The 24,898-nt window shown below is 38.8% G+C and overlaps 1 protein-coding gene across 2 annotated transcripts in view; it reads left to right on the top strand.

The window, feature by feature from the left end:
- The window catches only part of RECQL (RecQ like helicase), a 56,747-nt gene that overhangs the window by 13,134 nt on the left and 18,715 nt on the right, over positions 1-24,898 (top strand). For both annotated transcript variants that reach the window (XM_047065956.1, XM_047065957.1), the window contains exons 3-6: positions 9,305-9,502; positions 10,629-10,808; positions 13,435-13,541; positions 17,314-17,512. In XM_047065956.1, coding sequence (XP_046921912.1) covers positions 9,305-9,502; positions 10,629-10,808; positions 13,435-13,541; positions 17,314-17,512 — 684 coding nt within the window. The remainder of the gene's footprint in view (positions 1-9,304; positions 9,503-10,628; positions 10,809-13,434; positions 13,542-17,313; positions 17,513-24,898) is intronic.

Below are 24,898 nucleotides of genomic sequence, written 5' to 3'. Positions count from 1 at the left end.
TTTGGTGGGATGGCCAGAGCTGAAGTGGGCATTGGCTGAGGCAGTCCCAGGCCTTTCTGTACAGATGGTGCCCTGGCAGGAGAGCTGTAGCTGAAGTGGGTGCAAGCCAGGGTGTCCCAGGGTTTTTAGCATAAGGGGCACCCGAATGGTGTGGCTGGAGCTGAAGTGGACATGAGTTGGTTGTGGTGGGGCTGCTGGAACAGAGGCAAGGTTTGGGAAGGAGGGGAGTCCCAGGGCACTCCATGTAGGGGGTGCCTTGGCAGAGTGGCTGTAGCCAAGGTGTGTGCAAGCCAGTGGCTCCTGTGGCACACTGTGCAAGTGGCGCTCTTGCAGGGTGGCTGGAGTGGAAGAGAGCATGAGCCAGGAGGTCCTGGAGTGCTGTTCACTGTGGTGTCCTAGCATGTCATCTGGAGCCAGTATGGTACAGATTTGGATTGTTCCAGGGTGCTTTGGGCCTATGTCACTTTGGCAAGATGGCCATAGCTGTGGTGAGTGCTGACCAAGGGTTTCCTGGCATTCATTGTACCGTGGCTGCCCTGGTAGGTCGGCTTGGGATGGTGTGGGCTAGGGGACCAGGACTCGCTGAGGCAATACGCCAGTTAAGGTGCCTAGACCATGCTCCCATCCATGTAATCAAGGTGGAAAGTAATGTATACTCTCCACTCAACCAGCCCCTTCAATCCAGAGAGATTTCCAGCAGCTTCCCTGCCATTTGGTGGAGTTCTAGGGCTGGATCCTTTATATTTCAGTTGTTCTGTTAAACTGTGGCTTTTTTTCTGTGTCCTAGGGGGTTCAGGGCTAGTATGACCAGGGCTCGCAGAGGCAGCAGGCCAGCTATGGCTTCTGGAACCCGCTCCCGTCTGTGCTGTCAAGGTGGACTGGGAACATTAACCATGGCACTTGCCAGCGCCTCAGATCTGGAGAGAGTTCTAGGAGCTGCCCCACCATTTGGTAGTGGCCTAAGGCTGATTCCTTTATATTCTAATTTCCCTTCCAAACTGTGGCTGTTTTTCTGTGTCCCAGGACAGATGAACCTGCTCCCGGCCCTTCAATAGTATCCTTTCCCACTGTAGTTTGCAGCATAGGGGCTGGGAGTTTTCTTTGTTACAGTGTATGTCTCTTGCTGTTTTTCTTGTGCTCTACCTTTTGTTGTGCAGAAGCTGTTCAGTCTGCTCGCAGTTCTTCAGAAGGAATTGCTCTGTTAATAGGCGTAGATTTGTTGTGTCTGTGGAGGAGATGAGTTCAGGGTCTTCTATGTTGCCATCTTGGATCCGAAGTTCTCTGTCAGGGTTTGATCAGAGAAGCAGAGGCACTATGCATGATACAAGGGATTTACTGGAGGGATTTAACCTTATGTGATTGTGTGAAGTGGTCAAGCTCTTCCCTGGTGTTTGTCACCTCTGTGTGTGGCACTGAAGTCCACGCCAACGGTCAGGAAGAGAAGGTGATGTACAGTGGGGGTGCAGAGGCAAACTGCAACCTGTGAATCATGAATCATGTTTCTTAGCAGAACCTGTATTAGTCTCAGTGCCTCACAGTCTCCAGTGTGGATGATTCAGGAGTGGGTGTACATGCACATGGACTGGCATACTGCTTGGCTGAGGGTTCAGAGAAGCTGAAGGAGAACCAACAGCATCTGGGGGAGCTACAGACTCTGCTCTTTCCCCAAGGATATCTAGCATTAGCCAGAGTTGTGGGCTCGGTGCTGCCCTGTGCCAGTGAGGTCATCAGTCCTGGTCTTAACTAACCTTTCCACATATGGAAAACAAGGGTACTCTTTCACTTCTACCTTCCATATATCTGGCTGTCCAAGGAAACAACTGTCCCTTGTACAACCAAAGACAAACTCTTCTTCTCCCCAAAAAAGGGCACAGGTTCTTGTTACTCATCTTTGGATGATGCTCATTCCTCTTGCTAAGTCACATCCTTCTTGGTAATCCTCTAACTTAATTCCTGAGATTTGAAGTCAGCTACTATTAGCACATTTTATTTAGATGTTAGGAAAATAGGAAAAGGGACCTAGATACATACATACATACATACCTACCACCAACAACAAAAAGGAAGAGATGCTTATAGTTATTACAGTCCTGTTTCTCACCTGGTCATGTGGTCATTAGATGTTATTTTATAACTATGTTCTTCACTTTTGTATTCCTTCTTTGCTGTCAACAACACCTCACCTGGTTACAAATCCTTGCCCGGTGTGTGGACTTGCCTTAGCAGTTTGCTTGGATTTAGCTTTTGTAGTTTTGCATTAACTTTGATCACAGAACGTGGGAATACCAAAAGGTACCCTAGAGGTTTTCCTACATTTCACACATACTCTTCCTTATTTCAGTAGTGTTGTAGCAATCCAGTTTCCCTTGAATAGTCAGAATCAGTCACCCAAGCCAGTACAGTAACCTCCATCTTTTCCTGTTGATTTACTGGCATGAGGAGCTCAAAGTGGTCAAGAGGCAGTCCACTTCCATTTATTTTTGTTTTTTGTTTTTTAATTTAAATTTTAGTTTTAGTGAACATACAGCGCAATATTGGTTTCTGGAGTAGAATTCAGTAATTCATCACATATAATACCCAGTGTTCATCACAACAAGTGCTCTTAATACCCATCACCCATTTAACCCACCCCCTGCCCACCTCCCTCCATCAACCCTTTTTGTTCTTTATCGTTAAGATTCTCTTATGGGGGTGCCTGGGTGGCTCAGTGGGGTAAGCATCTGACTTTGGCTCAAGTCATGATCTCATGGTTCGTGAGTTTGAGCTCCACCCTGGTCTCCTTGCTGACAGCTCAGAGCCTGGAGCCTGCTTTGGATTCTGTGTCTCCCTCTCTCTGCCACTCCCCTGCTCACACTCTGTTTCTCTCTTTCAAAAATAAACATTAAAAAGTCTCTTATGGTTTGTTTCTCTCTCTTTTTCCTTTGTCTCTTCCCATATGTTCATCTGTTTCTTAAAGTCCACATATGAGTGAGATCATACAGTATTTATCTTCCTCTGACTGACTGATTTCACTTAGCATAATACACTCTGGCTCCATCAATGTCGTTGTAAATGGCAAGATTTCATTTTTTTGAGAGTAATATTCCATTGTGTATATATACCACATCTTTTTTATCCATTCCTCAGTTGTTGATGGACATTTGGGCTGTCTCCACAGTTTGACTATTGTTGATAATGCTGCTGTAAACATCAGGGTGCATGTACCCCTTTGAATCAGTATTTTTGTGTCCTTTGGGTAAATACCTAGTAATGCAATTTCTGGGTTATAGGGTAGTTCTTGAGGAGCCTCCATACTATTCTCCAGAATGGCTACACCAGTTTGCAATCACACCAACTTCTGTTTAAATGGAACCACTGCATTTTCCCCTGGTAGAAGCATTCCTTCCTGATAAGACCTCTAAACCAACAAGGTTCAAAGTTTCAGGGATGGGAAGCAAACATTTTATTAGTGGATCACTAGTAAGTGGTAATAGTAAGAAGAGCCACTCTCATTTCCACCCTGATCCCTAGGCTCAAGAATCCGATCTATAGGACAAACAGCATTATTCATTGTTTTGGTAGGTAAGGGCAGTTATACTGGCTTCCACTTAGTCTTTCCTAAGAGGGGACTGATATATGTATTTGGCCCATTGCTGAATGTATCTATTCTGATAATATGATCTAGAACTGGAGAAATAACCATAGAATGGGTTAGAGGATCTCCTGAGCCCACTGTATGATGGACATGAGCAAAACTGCATTGATCACGTGATTTGCATAAGTCCAGTCCCTGTTTTGACTGGTGGATCACCATGGCATTTGTCTTCCAGGAGCTGTCCATTCAGAGTTAGTGTCCAGTAATTTATGAGAAGCTATTTTCTTTTCCCCAATACATAATTACCCTGATACGTTTCTTTGGAGAACACTAGTGAGAAGATTTACTATATAAATTTTTAGTTGTGTCTTTTCTCACAGGGTCCCAATCTCTATTCAGGGGACTCTGGGTCTATAAATTGGTTCTTTTCTGGGAGCTGGTTGAAAGACTCTGACTCTATAGTGATTCAAGTCAAACTTAGTTTACCAGAATCAGGGCTTTGCATTCCGCATATTCAAATCAAGTAAACCGTTTCAAGGACATCATGATCAACTAGCCAATGCCAGAGTTCTCTGCGGATCAGACTATTCTGATTACTGTTTCTGCTTTGTTGCCTATTATAGCAACCACATATATCTTTTCTTTGGTTGTGAACTGAATTAGCCCTCATACCTTGGAAAATCCATTATTCTCATTGATTCTGTTGATCTGCTTCAAAGGCAGTACTTCCCTCGCTGTCATTCCCAGCTTACAGAGAACAGTCACTGTGAGCTCTTCAGGGAAGCTGGGTAGCATTCTCCTTTCCTGAAGCCTCTGGATCACCTCCTTTAGTGTATACCCAGAAAGTTCTAGCCCTTCAGTATCATTGAGATCTACACCTGTGTCATTCTATCTCAACTTTCTAATAATTCATCTTTGGAGCCAGGTTTCTGGCAACCAACGAAGTAAATTATTAGAGCCACTCCTGGCCACTGTACTACTGCACTAAACCATAATTTCATATTGAGTCTGTATCAGTGAATTTAGCTTCATTTAATATTCTGTTCACTCTGATTTAGTACCGTTGGGATCTGTTCCCTCACATATTCCCACCATATTTCTGGTGATATAGGCATACCTCAGAGATCTTCAGATTTGTTTCCAACCACTGCAATAATAAGTCAATATCACAATAAAGCTAGTCAAATGAACTTTTTAGTTGTCCAGTGCATATAAACATTATGTTTATACTGTTCTCTATTAAGTGTGCAATAGAACGTCAAACAATGATATTCATACCTAATTAGAGATACTTGATTGCTGAAAAATCTTAGCTATCATCTGAGCTTTCAGTGAGTGTAATGTTTTTGCTGGTAGAGGGTCTTGCTATAATGTTGATGGCTTCTGACTGATCAGGGTGGTGGTTTTGAAGGGTGGGGTGGCTGTGGCAATTTCTTAAATAAGACAACACTTAAGTTTGCTGCATTAATAGATTCTTCCTTTCACGAATGATTTCTCTGTATGTGTGATAGCATTTCACCCACAGTAGAACATCTTTCAGAATTGGAGTCAGTCCTCTCAAAACTTGTCACTGCTCTATCAACTAAGTTTATGTAATATTCTAAATCCTTGGTTGTCCTTTCAACCATCTTCACAGCATCTTCACTGGGAGTAGATTCCATCTCAAGAAACCACTTTCTTTGTTCATTTAACTTCTGTTAAAGTTTTATCATGAGATGGCAGCAATTCAGTCACATCTTCAGGCTCCACTTTTTTTTTTTTAAGTTTATTTATTTATTTTGAGAGAGAGAAAGAATGAGCAGGGGAGGGACAGAGAGAGAGAGAATCCCAAGCAGGCTCCACACTGTCAACACAGAGCCAATGCAACACTTGAACTCATGAACCGTGAGATTGTGACCTGAGCCGAAACCAAGAGATGGACGCTTAACCCACTGAGCCACCTAGGTGTCCCAGGCTCCACTTCTAATTCTAGTTCTCTTGCTATTCCCACCTCATCTGCAGTAACTTACTCCACTGAAATCTTGAGCCCTCTAAGTCATCCATGAGGGTTGGAATCAACTTCCAAATTCCTATTAATGTTGATATTTTGACACCTTCCCATGGATCATGAATTTTCTGAATGGCATCTAGAGTGATGAATCCTTTCCAGAGGTTTTCAATTGATTTTACCCAAACCCATCAGAGCAATCCCTATCTGTGGCAGCTATAGCCTTATGAAATGTATTTTATAAATAATAAGACTTGAAAGTAAATGACCCATGAATTACAGATGGATGTTGTGTTATCAGGCATGAAAACAAGATGAATCTCTTTAAACATCTTCATCAGAGCTCTTGGGTGACCAGTGCATTGTCAATGAAAGAAATCTTTTTTCTGAGCCCTAGGGCTCAAATAGAGCTCATATATAACCCACGTTATAAACAGATGTGCATAATTATAGATTCAGGCTTATAGTACACAGGCAGAATAGATTTAGCATAATTCTTCTTGCCCCTATGATTTTTGGAATTATAAATGAGCATTGGCTTCAACTTAAAGTCACCAGCTGCTTTAGATCCTACCAAGAGAGTCAGTCTGTTCTTAGAAGCTTTGTAGCCAGGCATTGTCTTCTCCTCTCTATGAAAGTCTTACATGGCATCTTCCAGTAGAAGGCTACAATAAAAATCTGTTGTTTCTTGTGACCACCTTAATTAACTATTTTAGCTAAATCTTCTGGATAACTTGGTGTTTCTACATCAACACTTGCTGCTTAACACTTTTATGTTGTGGAGATTAAACCTAGCAAACCAACCTTGACTAGCTTCAAACTTTTCTTCACCTTCCTCACCTTTCTGAGCTTTCGTAGAATTTTAGTAAATGTGGTGCCAAAGTGAGCACTCAGCCTTCCTAGAATTGAAGAGAGTCAGGGCCTTGCTCTGGATTAGGCTTTGGCTTAGGGGAATGTTGTGGCTGGTGTGATCTTCTGTTCGGATTACTAAACCTCTCTTCATATCAGCATTAAGGCTGTTTTCCTTTCTTACGTTTCATACGTTTACTGGAATAGTACTTTTAATTTCTTTCCAGAACTTTTCCCTTCCATTCACAACTCAGCTAACTGACTCAAGAGGTCTAACTTTCAGCCTGTATTGGCTTTTGACATTCGGTAGTCTTGGCTCAGTACCTATAGGAGATAAGGGGTTCTTCTGGGACAATCATAGAGACTTTGAGGTTCCTTTATACAGATCCTACATTTCTCTCAGGTTTTTCAGCATATTTAGGAGGGGCCAATCAACCGCGTTATTCTCAACAGAAATATTCTGTGACAGCAAACACTTGGTCACCCAGAGCCTTTCCCTCCCTAGATACTTAATTACTGGTGTCTAGATTGTAATCTAAATAACTTTGTCTACTACATGCCATGGAATACCAATTGAACTGCAGGCAAGGGTCATTAATGCCTTTAAATCTAATCAGATCAGAGACTATTCTAGGTGGCACAGAAGCAATTTAGAGAACCTGCTTTTAAGTTTCTTTTCCTCTGGAACAACATTTGGTATTGGTTAGGGTTCACTCAGGGAAGCTGAATCATGAGTGATTTAAGGGATTTATTGTAGGGATCAGTTCCTGTATGATCATGGGGCCTGGTTAAGCAGTCCATTGCTAGTCCTGAAGTCAGCAGTGCCAGCAGTAGGAACGGGAAGATGGAGATGGAGTGTGGGAGGGTAAAGATGAGCTCAAACCCAGGAGGACAAAATGGAGCTTGTCTGCCTTTCACTTGGACTCATGTTGGTTGTGTAACCGCCTCCAACACTCTGACTCCGCATGCTGGTGCCCTGCAGAAGAGCTAGTACACTTGCCATAGAAAATTGCACAAGAACATCGCCAGGGATTCAGGGAAGCTGAAGAAGCTGTGGGCCAAGCTGCTGCCCCAAAGAGGTTCAGTAGGAGCTGGTGGAACTGGGTTCTGCTTTATGCCAGGAAGGTGAAGCAGCAGATCCATGACAATGTGAATGAGCCCCAGCAGCACCTGACATTATGCCAACCATCTGAATGTAAACCTGACTGCTGTTACATTTTTACCTTCCAGGTCTGAAGCAGAGTTCACTTGTGACCAATCCTAACCAGAATCATGCAGGGAAGGCAATTCTGGTATTGGCATAATACAAAAACACGATAACATCCTATTTTAAATCATAACCATGAGATTTCATCTTATGAAAATTTGGGGCATTAAAGCTGGACACTGATTAAAGCAGGCTAATGTTTTAGAGAGCATCAAGGACATCTTTAAAAATTTTTGGTTTCTATTGGTATGGTGTCAAAAAGAATCTCACTTTGACTTTAATACTCGGATTGATTAGAATCATACATTAAGTCTGCTTTATAAATTAGTGATGATGGACTTGTCAATTCCAGTAGCACACTCAGTTTTTCCTTTAATTATTACATCAGCTTGTTTATAATCTCCAATGCCTTATCTTGCCAACATATGAACCCAAATATGTTTTCATGAAATAATAGCTAAGTAGTTATGGGCTGAATATCACTCATCATCAGGGAAATACAAATCAAAACCACAATGAGATACTACTTCATAACCTGTCAGAATGGCTAAAATTAACAACTCAGGAGATGACAGATGTCGGTGAGGATATGGAGAAAGGGGAACCCTTTTGCACTGTTGATGGGAATGCAGACTGGTCTAGCCACTTTGGAAAACAATATGAAGGTTCCTCAAAAAACTGAAGATAGAGCTACCCTATGACCCAGCAATTGCGCTACTAGGTATTTATCCAAAGGATACAAAAATGCTGATTTGAAGAAGCACAACACACCAGTATTTATAGCAGCACTATCAACAATAGCCAAATTATGAAAAGAACCCAAATGTACATCGACTGATGAATGGATAAGGTAGGTGTGGTATATGTATACAATGGAATATTACTTGGCAATCAAAGAAATCTTGCCATTTGCAACAACATGGATGGAATTAGAGTGTATTATGCTAAGTGAAGTAAGTCAGAGAAAGACAAATTAAGATTTCATTCATGTGTGGTGTTTAAGAAACAAGCAGATGAACATAGGGGAAGGGAAGGAAAAATAAGGTAAAAACAGAGAGGAAGGCAAATCATAAGAGACTTTCAAATACACAGAATAAACTGAGGGTTACTGGAGGGGAGGTGGGTGGGGCAATGAGCTGAATGAGTGATGGGCATTAAAGAGAGCACTTGTGATGAGCACTGGGTATTATATGTAAGTGATGAATCACTAAATTCTACTCTTGAAACCATTATTGCATTATATGTTAACTATCTTGGATTCAAATTAACAAAAAAAAAAGCTTCCTTTTGTTTCAAAGTTTGGTCACTTAAATGACTTAGGAGACTGTTGGACCACTGCCCTACAACACAGTAAAAATAATGATCATTTATTAAATGCATAACTATGTGCCAGTTACTATGTTAAAACTTTCCATATATTATCTCACTTAATTCTTTAAAACAATACTATGAAAGCTAGATATTGTCCCCTTGTACAGATGGGGAAATTGAGGCTTGGTTTAGTGCTTAGCCTGAGCTAAGAGAAGGACCTAAAATTTAGGTCTATGTGACTCCAACACACATGCTCTTAACCACCTTTCTCTACTACTGTAAGTTTGTCTATAATTCTGATGGTGAGGAATAGCCAAAAATCAACAGAGATACCTAAAACTAATTAATTATTGCATCTTTTTTTCCTTCCTCATAGCTCTAACTGAAGAATTGGAGTCTGTAACCAATGAGCTACATGCAGTAGACATTCAAATTCAGGAACTTCTGGAAAAGCAACAAGAGCTTATTCAGAAAAAGAACATCCTAACAAACCAAATAAAGCAGCATTTTGAGGATTCTGATGCTGGGGAAAGCAGTGAATGGGATTCTTCACCTGCTGCTTGGAATAAAGAAGGTTTGCTCTGTTTTTGTTTGCTAGTCTTGTTTCTGCGTGTTTCTTTACACAGGAGTTAAATCATTGTTCCTGGATCAGTGCTTTCTAGGCACTTGGGAGGGAAACTGGCTGTTCCTTAAGTGCATGGGAAACCAGTAGGCAAACCATTCTTTGCCCATGTTCTTTTTGAATGAAGCTTTTATTATTCACACTTCATTATTTTTTCCAAATGTGGTTCTTTTTTTAAAAATTTTTTTAATGTTTATTTTTGAGAGAGAGAGAGACAGAGCATGAGCAGGGGAGGGGTACAGAGAGAGGAGAAGGAGACACAGAGTCCGAAGCAGGCTCCAGGCTTTGAGCTGTCAGCACAGAGCCCTGACGCAGGGCTTGAACCCACGAACCATGAGATCATGACCCGAGCCAAAATCGGACGCTTAACTGACTGACCCATTCAGGCGCCCCTCCAAATATGGTTCTAGCAGCATCAATCAATGCTTGGAAAAAGAAGATTTTTTACTAAATTTTCTAAGTTTTAATTAGAAAAAAGTTAAACAGTTAAAAAAAAATTCAAACTTGCCATAGTCTAGTTCATTTTCCTGCCCTAGTGAACACCTTCCTTGATTCAAGATCTTGCCAAGTCTCATGTTTATCATGAACTATCACTTATACTGGAGTTCGTAACAGTGCTTTTGTAGCCCTTGCTTTTCAGGGGATTTGCTTCTAAACAAGATATTTACATAAAAAACTCCGCATAATTGTTAACTTGACGGTATTTGAGATTTTTATGATACTATGAATTCCTTGATCAACAATCAGACTGGTTTTCAAATGCCTGGTCAAGGACCTTCCTCTTCTGTGTAGGTTAATTCTCAACTGGCAAATGTTTTCATTTTTTCTGATGGATTGTTTCTTACTATATATCATTAAATCTTTTTGCCTAAGCTTCGGAGTTAAACTAATCTCAAAATTGTCAGTATAAAGGTTAAATTGTCAGTAATATTAAAACTTACATACATTCTTAACTGCTTTTCTCTAATATAAAAGCTGCCATTTACGTTTGTATTGCATTTATAATCCTAAATAATTCTAATATATTTGGCTTATTATTATTATTATTATTATTGTTTTATTATTATTTTTTGTCTAGATTTTCCCTGGTCTGGTAAAGTTAAAGAGGTTCTGCAAAATGTCTTTAAACTGCAGAGGTTCAGACTGCTTCAGCTTGAAACTATTAATGTAACAATGTCTGGAAAGGAGGTATTTCTTGTTATGCCTACAGGAGGTGGAAAGAGCTTATGCTACCAGTTACCAGCATTATGTTCAGATGGTATGTATTAATAAAGATTCGTTTTAAGTTGAACAAAGGAATTTCTCTCTCTTTTTTAAATGTTTATTTATTTTTGAGAGAGAGAGACACACAGAGCACGAGTGGGGGAGGGGCAGAGAGAGGGAGACACAGAATCTGAAACAGGCTCCAGGCTCCAAGCTGTCAGCACAGATCCTGATGTGGACTTGAACTCATGAACCATGAGATCATGACCTGAGCCAAAGTCGGACATTCAACTGACTGAGCCACCCAGTCACCCCAAGGAATTTCTTTTAAGTCTTAAAAAAAATAATTTCTAACCGTACTTATGTATAAATCAAGTGCATTTTTAATTTCATTTATCTTAATGTTAATAGACATTTTAAAAGGTTCACTTAAAGAGGGAATGTTAAAGACTTTGAGCAGAATTGGTTCTTTTATATGGTTCTTCAAACATAATTAAAAAACATGTCGTGGGACAAAAAGTACTAGAAAAGGAATCTATAGACCTGGAGTCTAGTCCTAGATCTTTATTGAATGTCAGCTAGGGGTGTTAGGCACTGGAGATAACAGTAGTGAGCAAAATGGGCAAGGTTCTCGTTTTCACAGAGCTCATAGTATAAAGCAGAACTTTTCTCAAACTATAATGTGTGTAAGGATTACTGGTGACATGATTGACATGCAGATTCTGAGTTTGTGTGAGACCCAAGATCTTGCATTTCTAACAAGCTCCCAGGTACTGGGTTGCTCTTTGAGGACTAGCAGTGGTATAGATAGAGAGGGGTCAGCAAACTTACCTTTAGAGAGGCAGTCAGTAAATGTGATAGGTGTGGTTCATATGGTCTCTGTGGCAACTACTGAACTCTGCCATTGTGGTACAAAAGTAGCCATAGACAGCATGGAAACAAATGGATATGCCTGTATTCTATTAAAACTTTACTCAAACAAGCAGCTAGTTCTTAGTTTATTGATACCTGGACTAGAAAATAGAGGTAATTGTAGGCAATTGCAATAAAAGTTTTGTGATAAAGGTTTTTTTATTTTAATTAATTAATTTTTTAATTTTATTTATTTATTTATTTATTTATTTATTTATTTATTTATTTATTTATTTTGAGAGAGAGAGAGAGAGCACGAGCAGGGAAGGGGCAGAAAGAAAGGGAGACACGGAATCCAAAGCAGGCTCCGGGCTCTGAGCTGTCAGCACAGAGCCCAACGCGGGGCTTGAACTCACAAACTGTGAGTTGGACACTTAACCAACTGAGCCACCCAGGTGTCCCATGAGAAAGGTGTTAATAGGGAATTAAGTCAGTGCAAAGATCTGGTCTAGGGACTGTCCAGAGAAGGCTGTCCTGAGGAAGTGGCATTTGAGCTGAAAGCTGAAGGATAAGTAGGCAAAGATAGACAGGAGAGGAAGGAAGAATGTTCATGCAGGGGAGCAGTATTTCTGAGAGCCCAAAAGTAAGAACATGCATGGTAGGGAGTATCAGTAATCTGGAAGAATTTCAGTGTGGCAGGCAGTGAGGGGCAAGGCACATGGAAAGAGTCTTGAAAGATATTATAAAAATTTCCTTAGATGAGTGGGAAACCATTGAAGGGTTTTATATAGGTAAGAGACTTGCCAGAATTGTGGTTTAGAAGATGGAGGAATTCCAGAAATAATTAGGAGGTAGATTCAGTAGGACTTGGTATTCATTGGATTGGGGGTAGGAGAAGGGATAGTGTAGAATGTTGCCCAAATTCTAGGCTGGGACAAATTGTTCACTGAAATAGGTTACATTTGGAGACATAATTTACATGGGAATGGAGAGAGAGGGAAGATGAGTTGAGGAAGGGGAGGTAGTGAATAGGACATTCTTTGGAAAGAATTGCTGTGAAGGGAAAAAGAGAGGGGACCCTAAATTAGGTGTCCAGGGTTTTTCAAAGATGAGAGAGGCTTGCCCATGTTTAAATGTAATGTGAAGTTATCATTGATGAGGGAGAATATGAAAATACAGCAGAGAGACTATTTGAGATGTCAAAATCACTGATAAAGTCCGAACCTGGTATATTTTTTAATTGGTCTGCTCTCTGGTTTATTTTAAGGAACAAACTGTAGAAACATAAGGTCAGTGATTTTAATAATGTAGAATAGCTCTTACAGCTGTGCACAATTTCAATAATAAGAGAAAGGGGACACTATCAGAATTTCATCCAGTCAATAAATGTTCACTGGTTTCTATGTGGCATATATTAATCTGGTACAGTAAGTGGAAGAATAGTCTTGTAACTATCATTCTTAATTATACGGGTTGCTTATGTTTTCTTTGGAAACTTTGGAATAACTTTTTTCTGATATAACTGCTTACTACTTGACTTGATTTATGTTATTTTGCTAAGGTTACCAGTGCTGATTGTTAAAAATGATAGTAAAGTAAAAATTCACAATCATATCTATTTTTATCTTTATAGTAACGAATGAGGGAAGAGATTTCTGTCTAATCTTATATCTGTTTATTTGACTAATGATCATTTATTTATATCTATCTCCTCTATTAATGAGGCTAAAAAAATAGGTAGTATATTGATGTTGTGATGTCCTCAGGTGAGTGGTTGAAACTCATTCTGGAGGTAGTATAAAATTTAAAGTAGATACTTTCTCTTTTAGGTTTTACCCTTGTGATTTGCCCATTGATCTCTCTTATGGAAGACCAGTTAATGGTTTTAAAACAATTAGGAATTTCAGCTACCATGTTAAATGCTTCTAGTCCTAAGGTATGCTTCTGTGGTTCTTTTTTTTTTTTTTTTTAATTTGTTTTTTAAGTTTATTTATTTTGAGAGAGAGAGTGTGTGAATGCCTGTTTGGGAGAGGGGCGGAGAGAGAATCTCAAGCAGGCTCCATGCTCTTAGCACAGAGTCTGAAGTGGGGCTCAATCCCGTGAAAAAGATCATGACCTGAGCTGAAACCAAGAGTTGGATGCTTAACCAAGTGAGCCACCTAGGCATGCCCTTTTTTTAAAATTCAAACTCTTCACTAAAGTAGGAGCCTTGGTTACAATTGAATTGGTTATAAAATTATAAGCTAATAACTATATCAAGAGTTACAAAGTACTGTTGATGGGCCAGTTCTAGTCTACTACCTATTTTTATATGGTCTGTGAGCTAAGAATGGTTTTTACATTTATATTTATATATTTTAATTTAATTTGGTTTATTTGAGAGAGAGAGAGAGCATGAGCAAGGGAGAGGGGCACAGGGAGAGACAGAGAGAATCTTAGGCAGTCTCCACACTTAGCACGGAGCCTGACACAGGGCTTGATTCCACAGCCCTGGGGTCATGACCTGGGCTGAAATCAAGAGTTGGATGCCCAACCAACTGAACCACCCAGGTGCCCTGGTTTTTATATTTTTAAATGGTTAAAAAAAAATTAAAAAGAATAACACTTTGTGAAGTGTGAAAATTATAAGGAAGTCTGTAAAGTTTTATTGGAACACAACAGTGCTCGTTCATTTATGTGTTTTCACACAATAATGGCAAAATAGTTGTGATAGATGCTGTATGGCCCACAAAACCTAATAATATCTACTATCTGGCACTTTACAGTAAACATCAGCTGAGCTGTTTTATATTATCTATTAGAAAATAGTAAATAAGAATTCCTAATTATACAATATTATTAAATATAAATGGTGCACTACTAACAAGATAACCTGTCCCTATGGAATCTTTTTGGTTTCGAAATGGACTCTCTTACTTTCATCTGTTGAATAAGCATTTCCCAACTATTCTTTTTTAAAAAGGATGTTATTGAAATTTTTTAAAGTGCAGAAAAGTAGTGAGAATCATAATAAAACTGTAAGTACCCATTAACCACCTTTAACATTTATCAACATATGACCAATCCTTTTTCAATTATATACCTGGAATTTTCCCTGCCTCCTCCCCTTGGTTTATTTATTTGAAACAGTTCCCAGATATCATATCATTTTAGTTGTAACTCCTTTAATATATATCAGAAAAAAAATAATTGCAATGGCATTATCATACCTAAAACAATTTAATATTGATTCATTAAAATCATCAAGTAAATGGGTGTCTGTGTGACTCAGTTGGTTAAGTGTCTGACTTTGGCTCAGGTTATGATCTCAGGGTTTGTGGGTTCGAGACTGCCATCGGGCTCTGTGCTGACAGTGTGGACCTTCTTTGGATCCTCGGTCTCCCTTTCTCTGCCCTTGCCCTGCTCGTTCTCTCTTTCAAAAATTAAAACATTAAAAAATATTCACATTTTGGGGCACCTGGGTGGCTCGGTTGGGCATCTGACTTTGGCTCCGGTCATGATCTCACAGTTCTTGGGTTCGAACCCCGTGTTGGGCTCTGTGCTGACAACTCAGAGCCAGGAGCCTGCTTCGGATTCTGTGTCTCCTTTTCTCTCTGCCCCTGCCCCACTTGCTCTCTGTCTCTCTCTCTCTCTCAAGAATAAACAAACAACAAAACAAACAAATTCACATTCCTTTGTCTCATCAAATCTTACTTTTCTTTTTTAAAATCACGGTCCAGAATAAATTCATGCATTATGTTGTATTTTGTTGATCTCTCTGTAGATTCCCCTTATTTCTTATTTGTTTCCCCATGCAAATTTAATTTTTTTATTGAAACTAGGGTCTTTTTCTAGTTTGCTACATTCTGGTTTTTCTGATAACCTTCTTGTGATATTGTTTAACTTGTTATTTTTAGTTAGACTTAAAAGCGTGACTGTATTTGGTCTTTTCTTTTTCAAGACTTTATTCCCCATGGCATAAGTAGGAGGTACATCATAACCTGGTTATTTTGTGTGATGTTAAGTTTGGTCAGTGGGTTCAGGTGATAACTGCTTGTTCTGTTATTATCAAGTTCTTTGTCCCCTTTTCATCTATTGGCTTTAAAGCCACTGATGATTATTGCCTGCCTTTAAGTAACAGCTCTAATTAGGGGCTTACAAAGTGGTGATTTCTCCTTCTGTCACTCCTTCTTTTATTAGCTAGGCATTTTCTATAAAGAACTTTTTCCTTATAAACCTTTGCAGGTTGAGAATTGTCTCCCATTCTTTCCCAGTTGTCAGAGAGTTGTTTTCTTAGCATTCTCCAAAGGTGGTCAATAAGATCTTTTTTTTTTTTTTTAAAGTATCATTATAAACTTACGAGTATCTAGCGTATTTGATAGATCTTAATCCATATTATTGTTTTTTGTGCTGAAATAGCCCCATCTTTGAGCAGTGAGCATCTCTTCAAGTTGGCTCCTGAATCTTTATTCTTCATCCCATAGTTTTTGACTCCTTGCTTTTTTGTGAAGTTACTCCATGCTCAGTTTGCATATTTCCTCTCAGACCTGGCATCAGCCATATCTCCAGGTAGCCCTGGTTCCTTGGTTTTTCCCATCTATTTCTATTTTATTGAAACTGTCATGTCCTAACTGCTCTCTTATTCAATGGGTGAATGTGGAGAACATTGCTTTCTAATACTGTACTTCTTTAACACTGAAAAAGAGTAATAATTTGAACTGTATCACGACTGAAAAGTTGGAGAGAAAATAAAGAGAAGGGATATGTCAAGTCCAAATTTCTGTTTGCTTTCACTAGCAGTTCGTAGGATGTGAATACAAATCTTTTTAACCTTGCTGCTCCACTTTGCCAGAAATTCTGGTGGTTTTTTTTTTTTCTTTTTTAACTCCTCCATTTCTGAGGAAATAGCCTTATGTTTGCTCCCCTAAGATTTCTGAGACATTTAGGACCAGTTGAAATGTTTAATGTACTTTAGTCATTCCTTAAGAAACTTAAGGATATCTTGAGGAATTAGCAAATGGTTTTGCTGGGATACTGAAAGCAGTTTGGACTTTGTCCATCACGTTCACCATTGTTTCTTTACACTTCTTTTGGTCCTAATTAGGTTAGAAGGAAAAATATGACACCTAATGTGCTAAATATTTTATGAAATAGAGCACTAAGAACCTAATAACTGTGAGCTTTTAGGATTTATTTTTTATTATATATAAGTATATATTTTATTTTATAAAATCATAATTCAATGAATAAGATACTTTATAAAACCTAAAGAGATTGCGTAGATTTGATAGCATCATTAAAGTAGCTAATAAAGAATAGATTTTGTTCAGATACATGAAGAGATCACAAATACAATGTTAAAATTAGTAAAACCCAACTTTATAACCATCCCTATTGCATTTAACTCCTATTTTGGCATTTATATGAACAACTTAGAATTATGTCTTCATAGAGTAAATGCCTATTGGAGTGTTTTCATTTTTACTTTTCTCTTTTTTGTCAAATGAGATTATTCTTTTATCAATATTTGGTTATAAGTAAATAACTAAAATGCTATTTACAGCTGCCCTGAAGTTTAGTACTGGGACATGGTCACAATTTTAATGAACTCAACATCTGCTAAAACAGTTTAAGGCTGTTGCTTTGAGTAATGAGCATCTTAATTTACTGCTTAGCATCCCCACTGGCTAGCTCAGTTCCGTCATTATGTCTGTTTCTCCTTCCAACAGGAGCATGTGAAATGGGTTCATGCTGAAATGGTAAATAAAAATTCCAAGCTAAAGCTAATTTATGTGACTCCAGAGAAAATTGCAAAAAGCAAAATGTTCATGTCAAGACTAGAGAAAGCCTATGAAGCGAGGAGATTTACCCGAATTGCTGTGGATGAAGTTCACTGCTGTAGCCACTGGGGACATGATTTCAGACCTGGTATGTATGATGTGTCTAGAAAACTCCTTGATTCTAGGGACTGTTTTCTTATATGATGGAAATCCCTGCTTCCATTAAAATTATTTTCTCAGCCAGTTATTACTCATTTTCTCTTGCCTTAACTTATGGGGAACCAAGAGGCAGAATTTTAATCTCTACTCCCGCCATGGTAGTGCTTAGTCTGATTGCCTTTATCCCTTGAAATGTATGTTTCTTAAACATTATTCTCTCCCATCTTTAGCCATAAAGATTTACTGACATCCAGGTTCTCTCTCACATCTGTTGAGGAATTAGGATCTCCTTCAAGGTCGTCTTCAGGGTCTTTGGCATCCACTTCCAGATCTACACTCAACTAACACCTCGGGGTTAAAGTTCCGTGGGATATTTGAGTAACCTGTTTCTTTACTTCTCCAACTTAATCCTACATGGCCAGAAGCAGATCACTCAGACTTATTCTGTGCAAGACAGTCTTAGATTTAAAAAGTCCTGCTTGTGATTTCAACCTCATTTCTTTCTGAACCTGCTTTCACACTCATATGGCTCCCCTGGGGTCCTCTTTAATCCATCCTTATATTTGCCCACTGCTCTAGGCCTCACCTGATGGTCACTGTTTCCTCCTTCCAGACTCTTCTGTTGCCACTTTTCTGTTGTGTTTCTCGTGGATTGCCTGGCATTTTACCTGCTTCAGTCTCTGTGCCAGACTTTTCTTCTGGACCCATCCAGGCTTCTGCTTTCTCTATTCCTGCTGTTTCAGTACTAAGCATTGGTGGGAAAAAATTGCAGAACTGCATTAATTTCCACCTCAGTTCAGCTTTCATCGTACCCCGCTGTCTTTTTCTTGTTCCTGTTTTGTCTCCTGCATACATTTCTTCCAATGAGGTTTTAATGCCGCTAACTTTTCTTTAGGTCCTAACTCATACTTAGCAGATGCCTCCCAGAGCCCGGAAAGTAGGTGCCAGCAGGTATGGATGTCTTCTCTTTCCCCTTCCAAACATTAGTAATCTTGTTTTGTCTTATTTTGTTTTTTCTTAAGGCAAAAAGGACCATTTCTTTATAAGTTACCATGACTCCTTCCGCTTCATCCTTTCCTGCCTTCTTAACTTTGACTTTGTCAAAGTCTTCACTCCTGCATCTTCAGACTTTACAAAAACAAACATTAGAAGCCCAAGTAGTCTTTGGCCTTTTCCACCTCTTTATGGCATTGTCCTATTTCTGTTCTTCTTTTTGCCTCCTCCTCTAAACTCTCTCCCCTTCTCACCTTTATTCCTTTTTGACTTCACTGAGTCGCTTCTGCCTCTGCCACTCTGCTTAGGGGTGAGCTGAGACCTCACTCCCCACTGCTTAATCCTGTGGGCTCATCTGCATTCCCCTTCATGCTCACTTTCAGGAGCATTTCCTGCACTCACCTCTCTCCTTGCCACTTTCGCCTCCCTCAGTGACGGAACGCTTTCCGCGCTCACTGCTGCCTTCTTCCTTTGCTGCCACCTCAAATGTTAGTGTTCTCTATGGTTCCCATCTCTTTCACCTTTTCTTATACTTCCCCAGGCCTAGTGGACTTGTGGCCTGAAGACACATTCACTGCCTTCAGAATTATTTGGGACACAGGTAATTTTTAAAATTTTGTTTTAAATGCCTCAGTACATATACTGTCCTTTCTACAAAAGACCCCACCATCTTAATCAGACTACTCCAAAGAGTTGTTACCTGGTAGCTAGTGGAAATGCTAGGTTTCTGACCCTTACCTTATATTTCCAACCTCAGTGCTGATCACTTAGGATGAGAACCATTGCTTGTGTATTACCATAACTTGTGTTGGCTCTGTAGATTAGCTGCCAGCTGTAATCAGTTTTTCCCATGTCTAGTCCTGTTACTCCTCAGCTGTAGATTTATATTCCTAATTGTTTATTAGAAATGTGTACCCATTTAAAAAACTGTTTGAGAGATAATTGACATATAACATTGCACTTATTAGTCTTAGTTGTGTAAGATAGTTATTTGACATATGCATATACTGGGAAGTGATTATTACAGTAAGTTTAGTTACATCATCAATACACATAGTTGCAAAATCTTTTTTCTCTTTATGAGAACTTTCAAGATTTACTCCCTTAGCGACTTAACATACAGTATTATCACTATTGAGCATTACTATAAGTTTGTACATTTTGACTCCCTTCACCCATTTTTCCCACACTATGCCTCACTTCTGGCAACCACCATTGTGTTCTCTGTATCTTTGAGATGTTTTTTGTTTGTTTGTTTGTTTTAAGATTCCACATGTCAGTGATGTCATAACAATGTCTTTCTCTGGCTGACTTACATCACTTAGCATAATGCTATCAAGCTTCATCCATGTTGTTGCAAATAGAATTTCCTCTTTTATGGCCAAATAATATTCCATTGTGTGTGTATGTATATATACATAGCACATTTTCTTTATCTGTACATCAGTGCACACTTACATTTTTTCCATGTCTTGGTTATTATAAATAATGCTACAGTGAACATAGTGGCTTAGATATCTTTTCAAGATAGTGATTTTGTTTCCTTTGGGTAAAGACTCAGAAGTGGAATTGTTAGATCATAAAGTAGTTTTATTTTTAAATTAAAAAAAAAATTTATTGTTTGTTTTTGAGAGAGAGAAAGAAAGAGTATGAGCAGGGAAGGGGCAGAGAGAGGGAGACACAGAATCTGAAGCAGGCTCCAGGCTCTGAGCTGTCAGCATAGAGCCCAACACAGGGCTTGAACTTGTGAACCATGAGATCATGACCTGAGCCAAAGTTGGACGCTTAACCAACTGAGCCACGCAGATGCCCCTATTTTTAAATTTTTGAGGAACCTCTGTACTGTTTTCCGTAGCAGCCACATTAATTTACATTGCTAACACCAGTGCATCGGGGTTTCTCTTTTCTCTCACGTTTCTTATTTCTTGTATTTTTGATAATAGCCATTGTAACAGGTGTTAGGTGATACTTCATTGTGGTTTTGATTTTCATTTCACTGATGATTAGTGATGCTGAATACTTTTTCATGTACGCATTGCCTATTTGTATGTCTTCTCTAGAAAAAATATCTATCCAGATCCTCCGCCTATTTTTCAGTTGTAGTTTTTAGGTATTTTTGCTATTGAGATAAATGAATTCTTTGTGTCGTTTTTATGTTGACATTTTATCATATAGTTGCAAATATTTTTTCCTAGCCCATAGGTTTTCTTTGCTTTACAAAAGTGTTTTATAGTTTTATGTAGCATCGTGCTCATATATACACACCACATCATCTTTATCCATTCATCAGTTGATGGACGTTTGGGCTCTTTCTACAATTTGGCTGTGGTTGATAGCACTGCTATAAACATTGGGATACATGTGCCCCTATGAATCAGCATTCCTGTATCCTTTGGATAAAGTCCTAGAAGTACTATTGCTGGATCGCAGGATAATTCTATTTTTAACTTTTTGAGGAACCTCCACACTATTTTCAGAATGACTACACCATTTTACATTCCCACCAACAGCCCAAGAGGGTTCCTCTTTCTCCACATCCTTGCCACATCTGTTGTTTCTTGAGTTGTTAATTTTAGCCCCTCTGACCGGTGTGAGGTGGTATCTCAATGTGGTTTTGATTTGTATTTCCCTGATGATGAGCAATGTTGAGCATCTTTTCATGTGCCTGTTAGCCATTTGGATGTCTTCTTTGGAAAAGTGTCTATTCATGTCTTCTGCCCATTTCTTCACTGGATTATTTGTTTTTCAGGTGTTGAGTTTGATAAGTTCTTTATAGATTTTCGATACTAACCCTTATCCAATACATCATTTGAAAATATCTTCTCCCTTTTCGTCGGCTGCCTTTTAGTTTTTTGGATTGTTTCCTTTGCTGTACAGAAGGTTTTTATCTTGATGAGGTCCCAATAGTTCATTTTTGCCTTTATTTCCTTTGCCTTCGAAGACGTGTCAAGTAAGCATTTGCTGTGGCTGAGGTCAAATAAATAGGTTGTTGCCTGTTTTGTCCTGTAGGATTTTGATGGTTTCCTATCTCACATTTAGGTCTTTCATCCATTTTGAGTTTATTTTTGTGTATGGTGTAAGAAAGTGGCCCAGTTTCATTCTTGTGCAAGTTGCTGTACAGTTCTCAACACCATTTGCTAAAGAGGCTGTTTTTTTTCCATTGGATACTCTTTCCTGTTTTGTTGAAGTTTAGTTGGCTGTATGTTTGTGGGTCCAATTCTGGGTTCTATATTCTGTTCCATTGGTCTTTGTGTCTGTTTTCATGCCAATACCATAACTGTCTTGATGTTTACAGCTTTGTAGTAGAGGTTAAAGTTAAAGTCCAGGACTGTGATGCCTCCAGCTTTGGTTTTCTTTTTCAACAGTACTTTGGCTATTCGGGGACTTTTGTGGTTTCATACAGATCTTAGGATTGCTTGCTCTAGCTCTGTGAAGAATACTGATGCTATTTTGTTTGGGGTTGCATTGAATGTATAGATTTTTTGCGTATTATCGACATTTTAGCAATATTTGCTCTTCCAATCCATGAGCATGGAATATTTTTCCATTTCTTTGTTTCTTCTTCAATTTCTTTCATAAGCTTTCTGTAGTTTTCAGCATACAGACTTTTGCCTGTTTGGTTAGATTTATCCCTAAGTATTTTATGGGATCGACTCCTTGATATCTCTTTCTGTTGCTTCATCTTCAGTGTATAGAAATTCAGCTGATATCTGTAAATTGATTTTTTATCCTGCGACTTTGCTGAAATAGTGTCATGTATCAGTTCTAGCAGTTTTTTGGTGGAGTCTTTCAGGTTTCCCATGTCGAGTATCATGTTATCTGTGAAAAGTGAAAGCTTGACTTCTTCTTTGCCAATTTGGATGACTGATTTCATTTTATTGTCTGACTGCTGAGGCTAGGTCTTCAACACTGTGTTAAACAACAGTGGTGAGAGTGGACATCTGTGTTGTGTTCCTGATATCAGGGGGAAAGCTCTCAGTTTTTCCCCATTGAGGATGGTATTAGCTGTGGGCCTTTCATATATGGCTTTTATGATGTTAAGGTATATTCCCTCTGTCCCTACTTTCTTGAGGATTTTTATTAAGAAAGGATGCTGTATTTTGTCAAATGCTTTTTCTGCCTCTATTGACAGATCATCTAGGTAGAAAATAAGTAAGCAAACAGTGGCTCTGAATGACACATTGGACCAGATGGGCTTAACAGATCAATTCAGGTCTTTTCATCCAAAAGCAGCAGAATATACAGTCTTCATGAGTGCACATGGAACATTCTCCAAAATAGATCACATACTGGTTCACAAAACAGTCCTCAACAAATATAAAAGGATTGAGATCATACCATGCATATTTTCAGATCACAACGCTTTGAAACTTGAAATCAACCACAAGAAAAGAACATCCTACTAAGGAATGAATGAGTCAACCAGGAAATTAAGGAAGAACTTAAAAAATATATGGAAGCCTGTGAAAATGAAAACATGACAGCCCAAACCCTTTGGGATACAGCAAAGTCAGTCCTAAGAGGAAAATACATTGCAGTCCAGGCCTATCTCAAGAAGCAAGAAAAATCCCAAATACAGAATCTAACCTCACACCTAAAGGAGCTAGAAACAGAGCAGCAAAGAAACCCTAAAGCCAGCAGAAGAAGAGAAATCATAAAGATTAGAGCATAAACAATATAGAATCCAAAAAACAGTAGGACAGATAAATGAATCACTGGTTTTTTGAAAGAATAAGCAATTGATGAACCCCTAGCCAGGCTTCTCAAAAAGAAAAGAGAGAGGTCCCAAATAGATAAAATCACGAATGAAAGAGGAGAGATCACAACCAACATTAAGAAATACAAACAATTATCAGAGAATACTATGAAAAATTATATGCCAACAAACTGGACAATCTGGAATAAATGGACAAATTCTACTCACCCACACACTACCAAAACTCAAAAGGGAAGAAACAGAAAACTTGAACAGACCCATAACCAGTGAAGAAATTGAATTGGTTATCAAAAATCTCCCAACAAATAAGAGTCCTGGGCCAGATGGCTTCTCAGGGGAATTCTAGCAGACATTTAAAGCAGAGTTAGTACCTATGCTTCTCAAGCTGTTCCATGAAATAGAAACGGAAGGAAAGCTTCTGTACTCCTTCTGTGAAGCCAGCATTACCTTGATTCCCAAGCCAAAGACATCACTAAAAAGGAGAATTACAGGCAAATATCTCTGATGAACATGGATGCAAAAATTCTCAACAAGATACTAGCAAATCGAGTCCAACAGTATATTAAAAGAATTATTCACCATGATCAAGTGGGATTCATTCTTGGGCTACAGGGCTGGTTCAGTATTCACAAATCAATCAATGTGATACATCACGTTAATAGAAGAAAGCATATACCCTATGTTTTCTTCCAGTAGTGCTCTGGTTCCAGGTCTTATGTTTAAGACTTTTTAAATCCACTTTGAGTTGATTTTGTATATGGTGTAAAGTCCTGTTTCATTATTTTGCGTGTGGCTGTCTAGTTTTCCCAATACCATTTATTGAAGAGACTGTTGCTTCCTGATTGCATATTCTTGATGCCTTTGTCATAAATTGACCATATATATGTGGATTTATTCCTGGGTTCTCTATTCTGTTTTGTTGATCCATGTTTCTGTTTTTATGCTAATAACATATTGTTTTGATTATTATACCTTTGTAATATGGTTTGAAATCAGGGAGTTTGATATCTCCAGCTTCATTCTTTCTTAAGATTGCCTTGGCTATTGGGGGCCTTTTGTGGTTCCATACAAATTTTAAGATTGTTGTTTCTAGTTCTGTGAAAAATGCCATTGGAATCTTGATAGGGATTGCATTGAATCTGTAGGTTGCTCAGGGTGTATGGACATTTTAACAGTGTTAAGTCTTCCTGTTCATAGACACAAAATATGTTTCCATTTATTTGTGTTCTCTTCAATTTCTTTTATCAATGTCTTATAGTTTTCAGGTGTATAGATCTTTTACCTCCTTGGGTAAATTTATCCCTCAGCATTTTATTCTTCTTGATGCAATTGTAAATGGAATTGTTTCCTTTCTTTTCTTTTCTTTTTTTTTTAATGTTTATTTATTAGAGAGAGAGAGCATGCATAAGCAGGGAGGGACAGAGAGAGAAGGCGAGAGAGAATCCCAAGGAGGCTTCATGCTGCTAGCACAGAGCCCAACGTGGGCTTGATCTCACAACCGTGAGATCATGACCTGAGCCTAAATCAAGAGTCAGATGCTTAACTGACTAAACCACCCAGTCATCCCTCTTTTTTTTTTTTTTTTTTTTTTAAATATTTACTTTGAGAGACAGTGTGAACAGGGGAGAGGCAGAGAAGTGGAGAGAGAATCCCAAACAGGCTCCA

Source organism: Lynx rufus, unplaced genomic scaffold (genome assembly GCF_022079265.1).
Source record: "Lynx rufus isolate CCGP_SWC_20201006 ecotype Redwood Valley unplaced genomic scaffold, mLynRuf1.p SCAF_7, whole genome shotgun sequence".
Classification (NCBI taxonomy): Eukaryota; Metazoa; Chordata; class Mammalia; order Carnivora; family Felidae; genus Lynx; species Lynx rufus.
The sequence above is the reverse complement of the archived record's forward strand: the minus strand, read 5'-3'. Positions and strand labels throughout refer to the sequence as shown.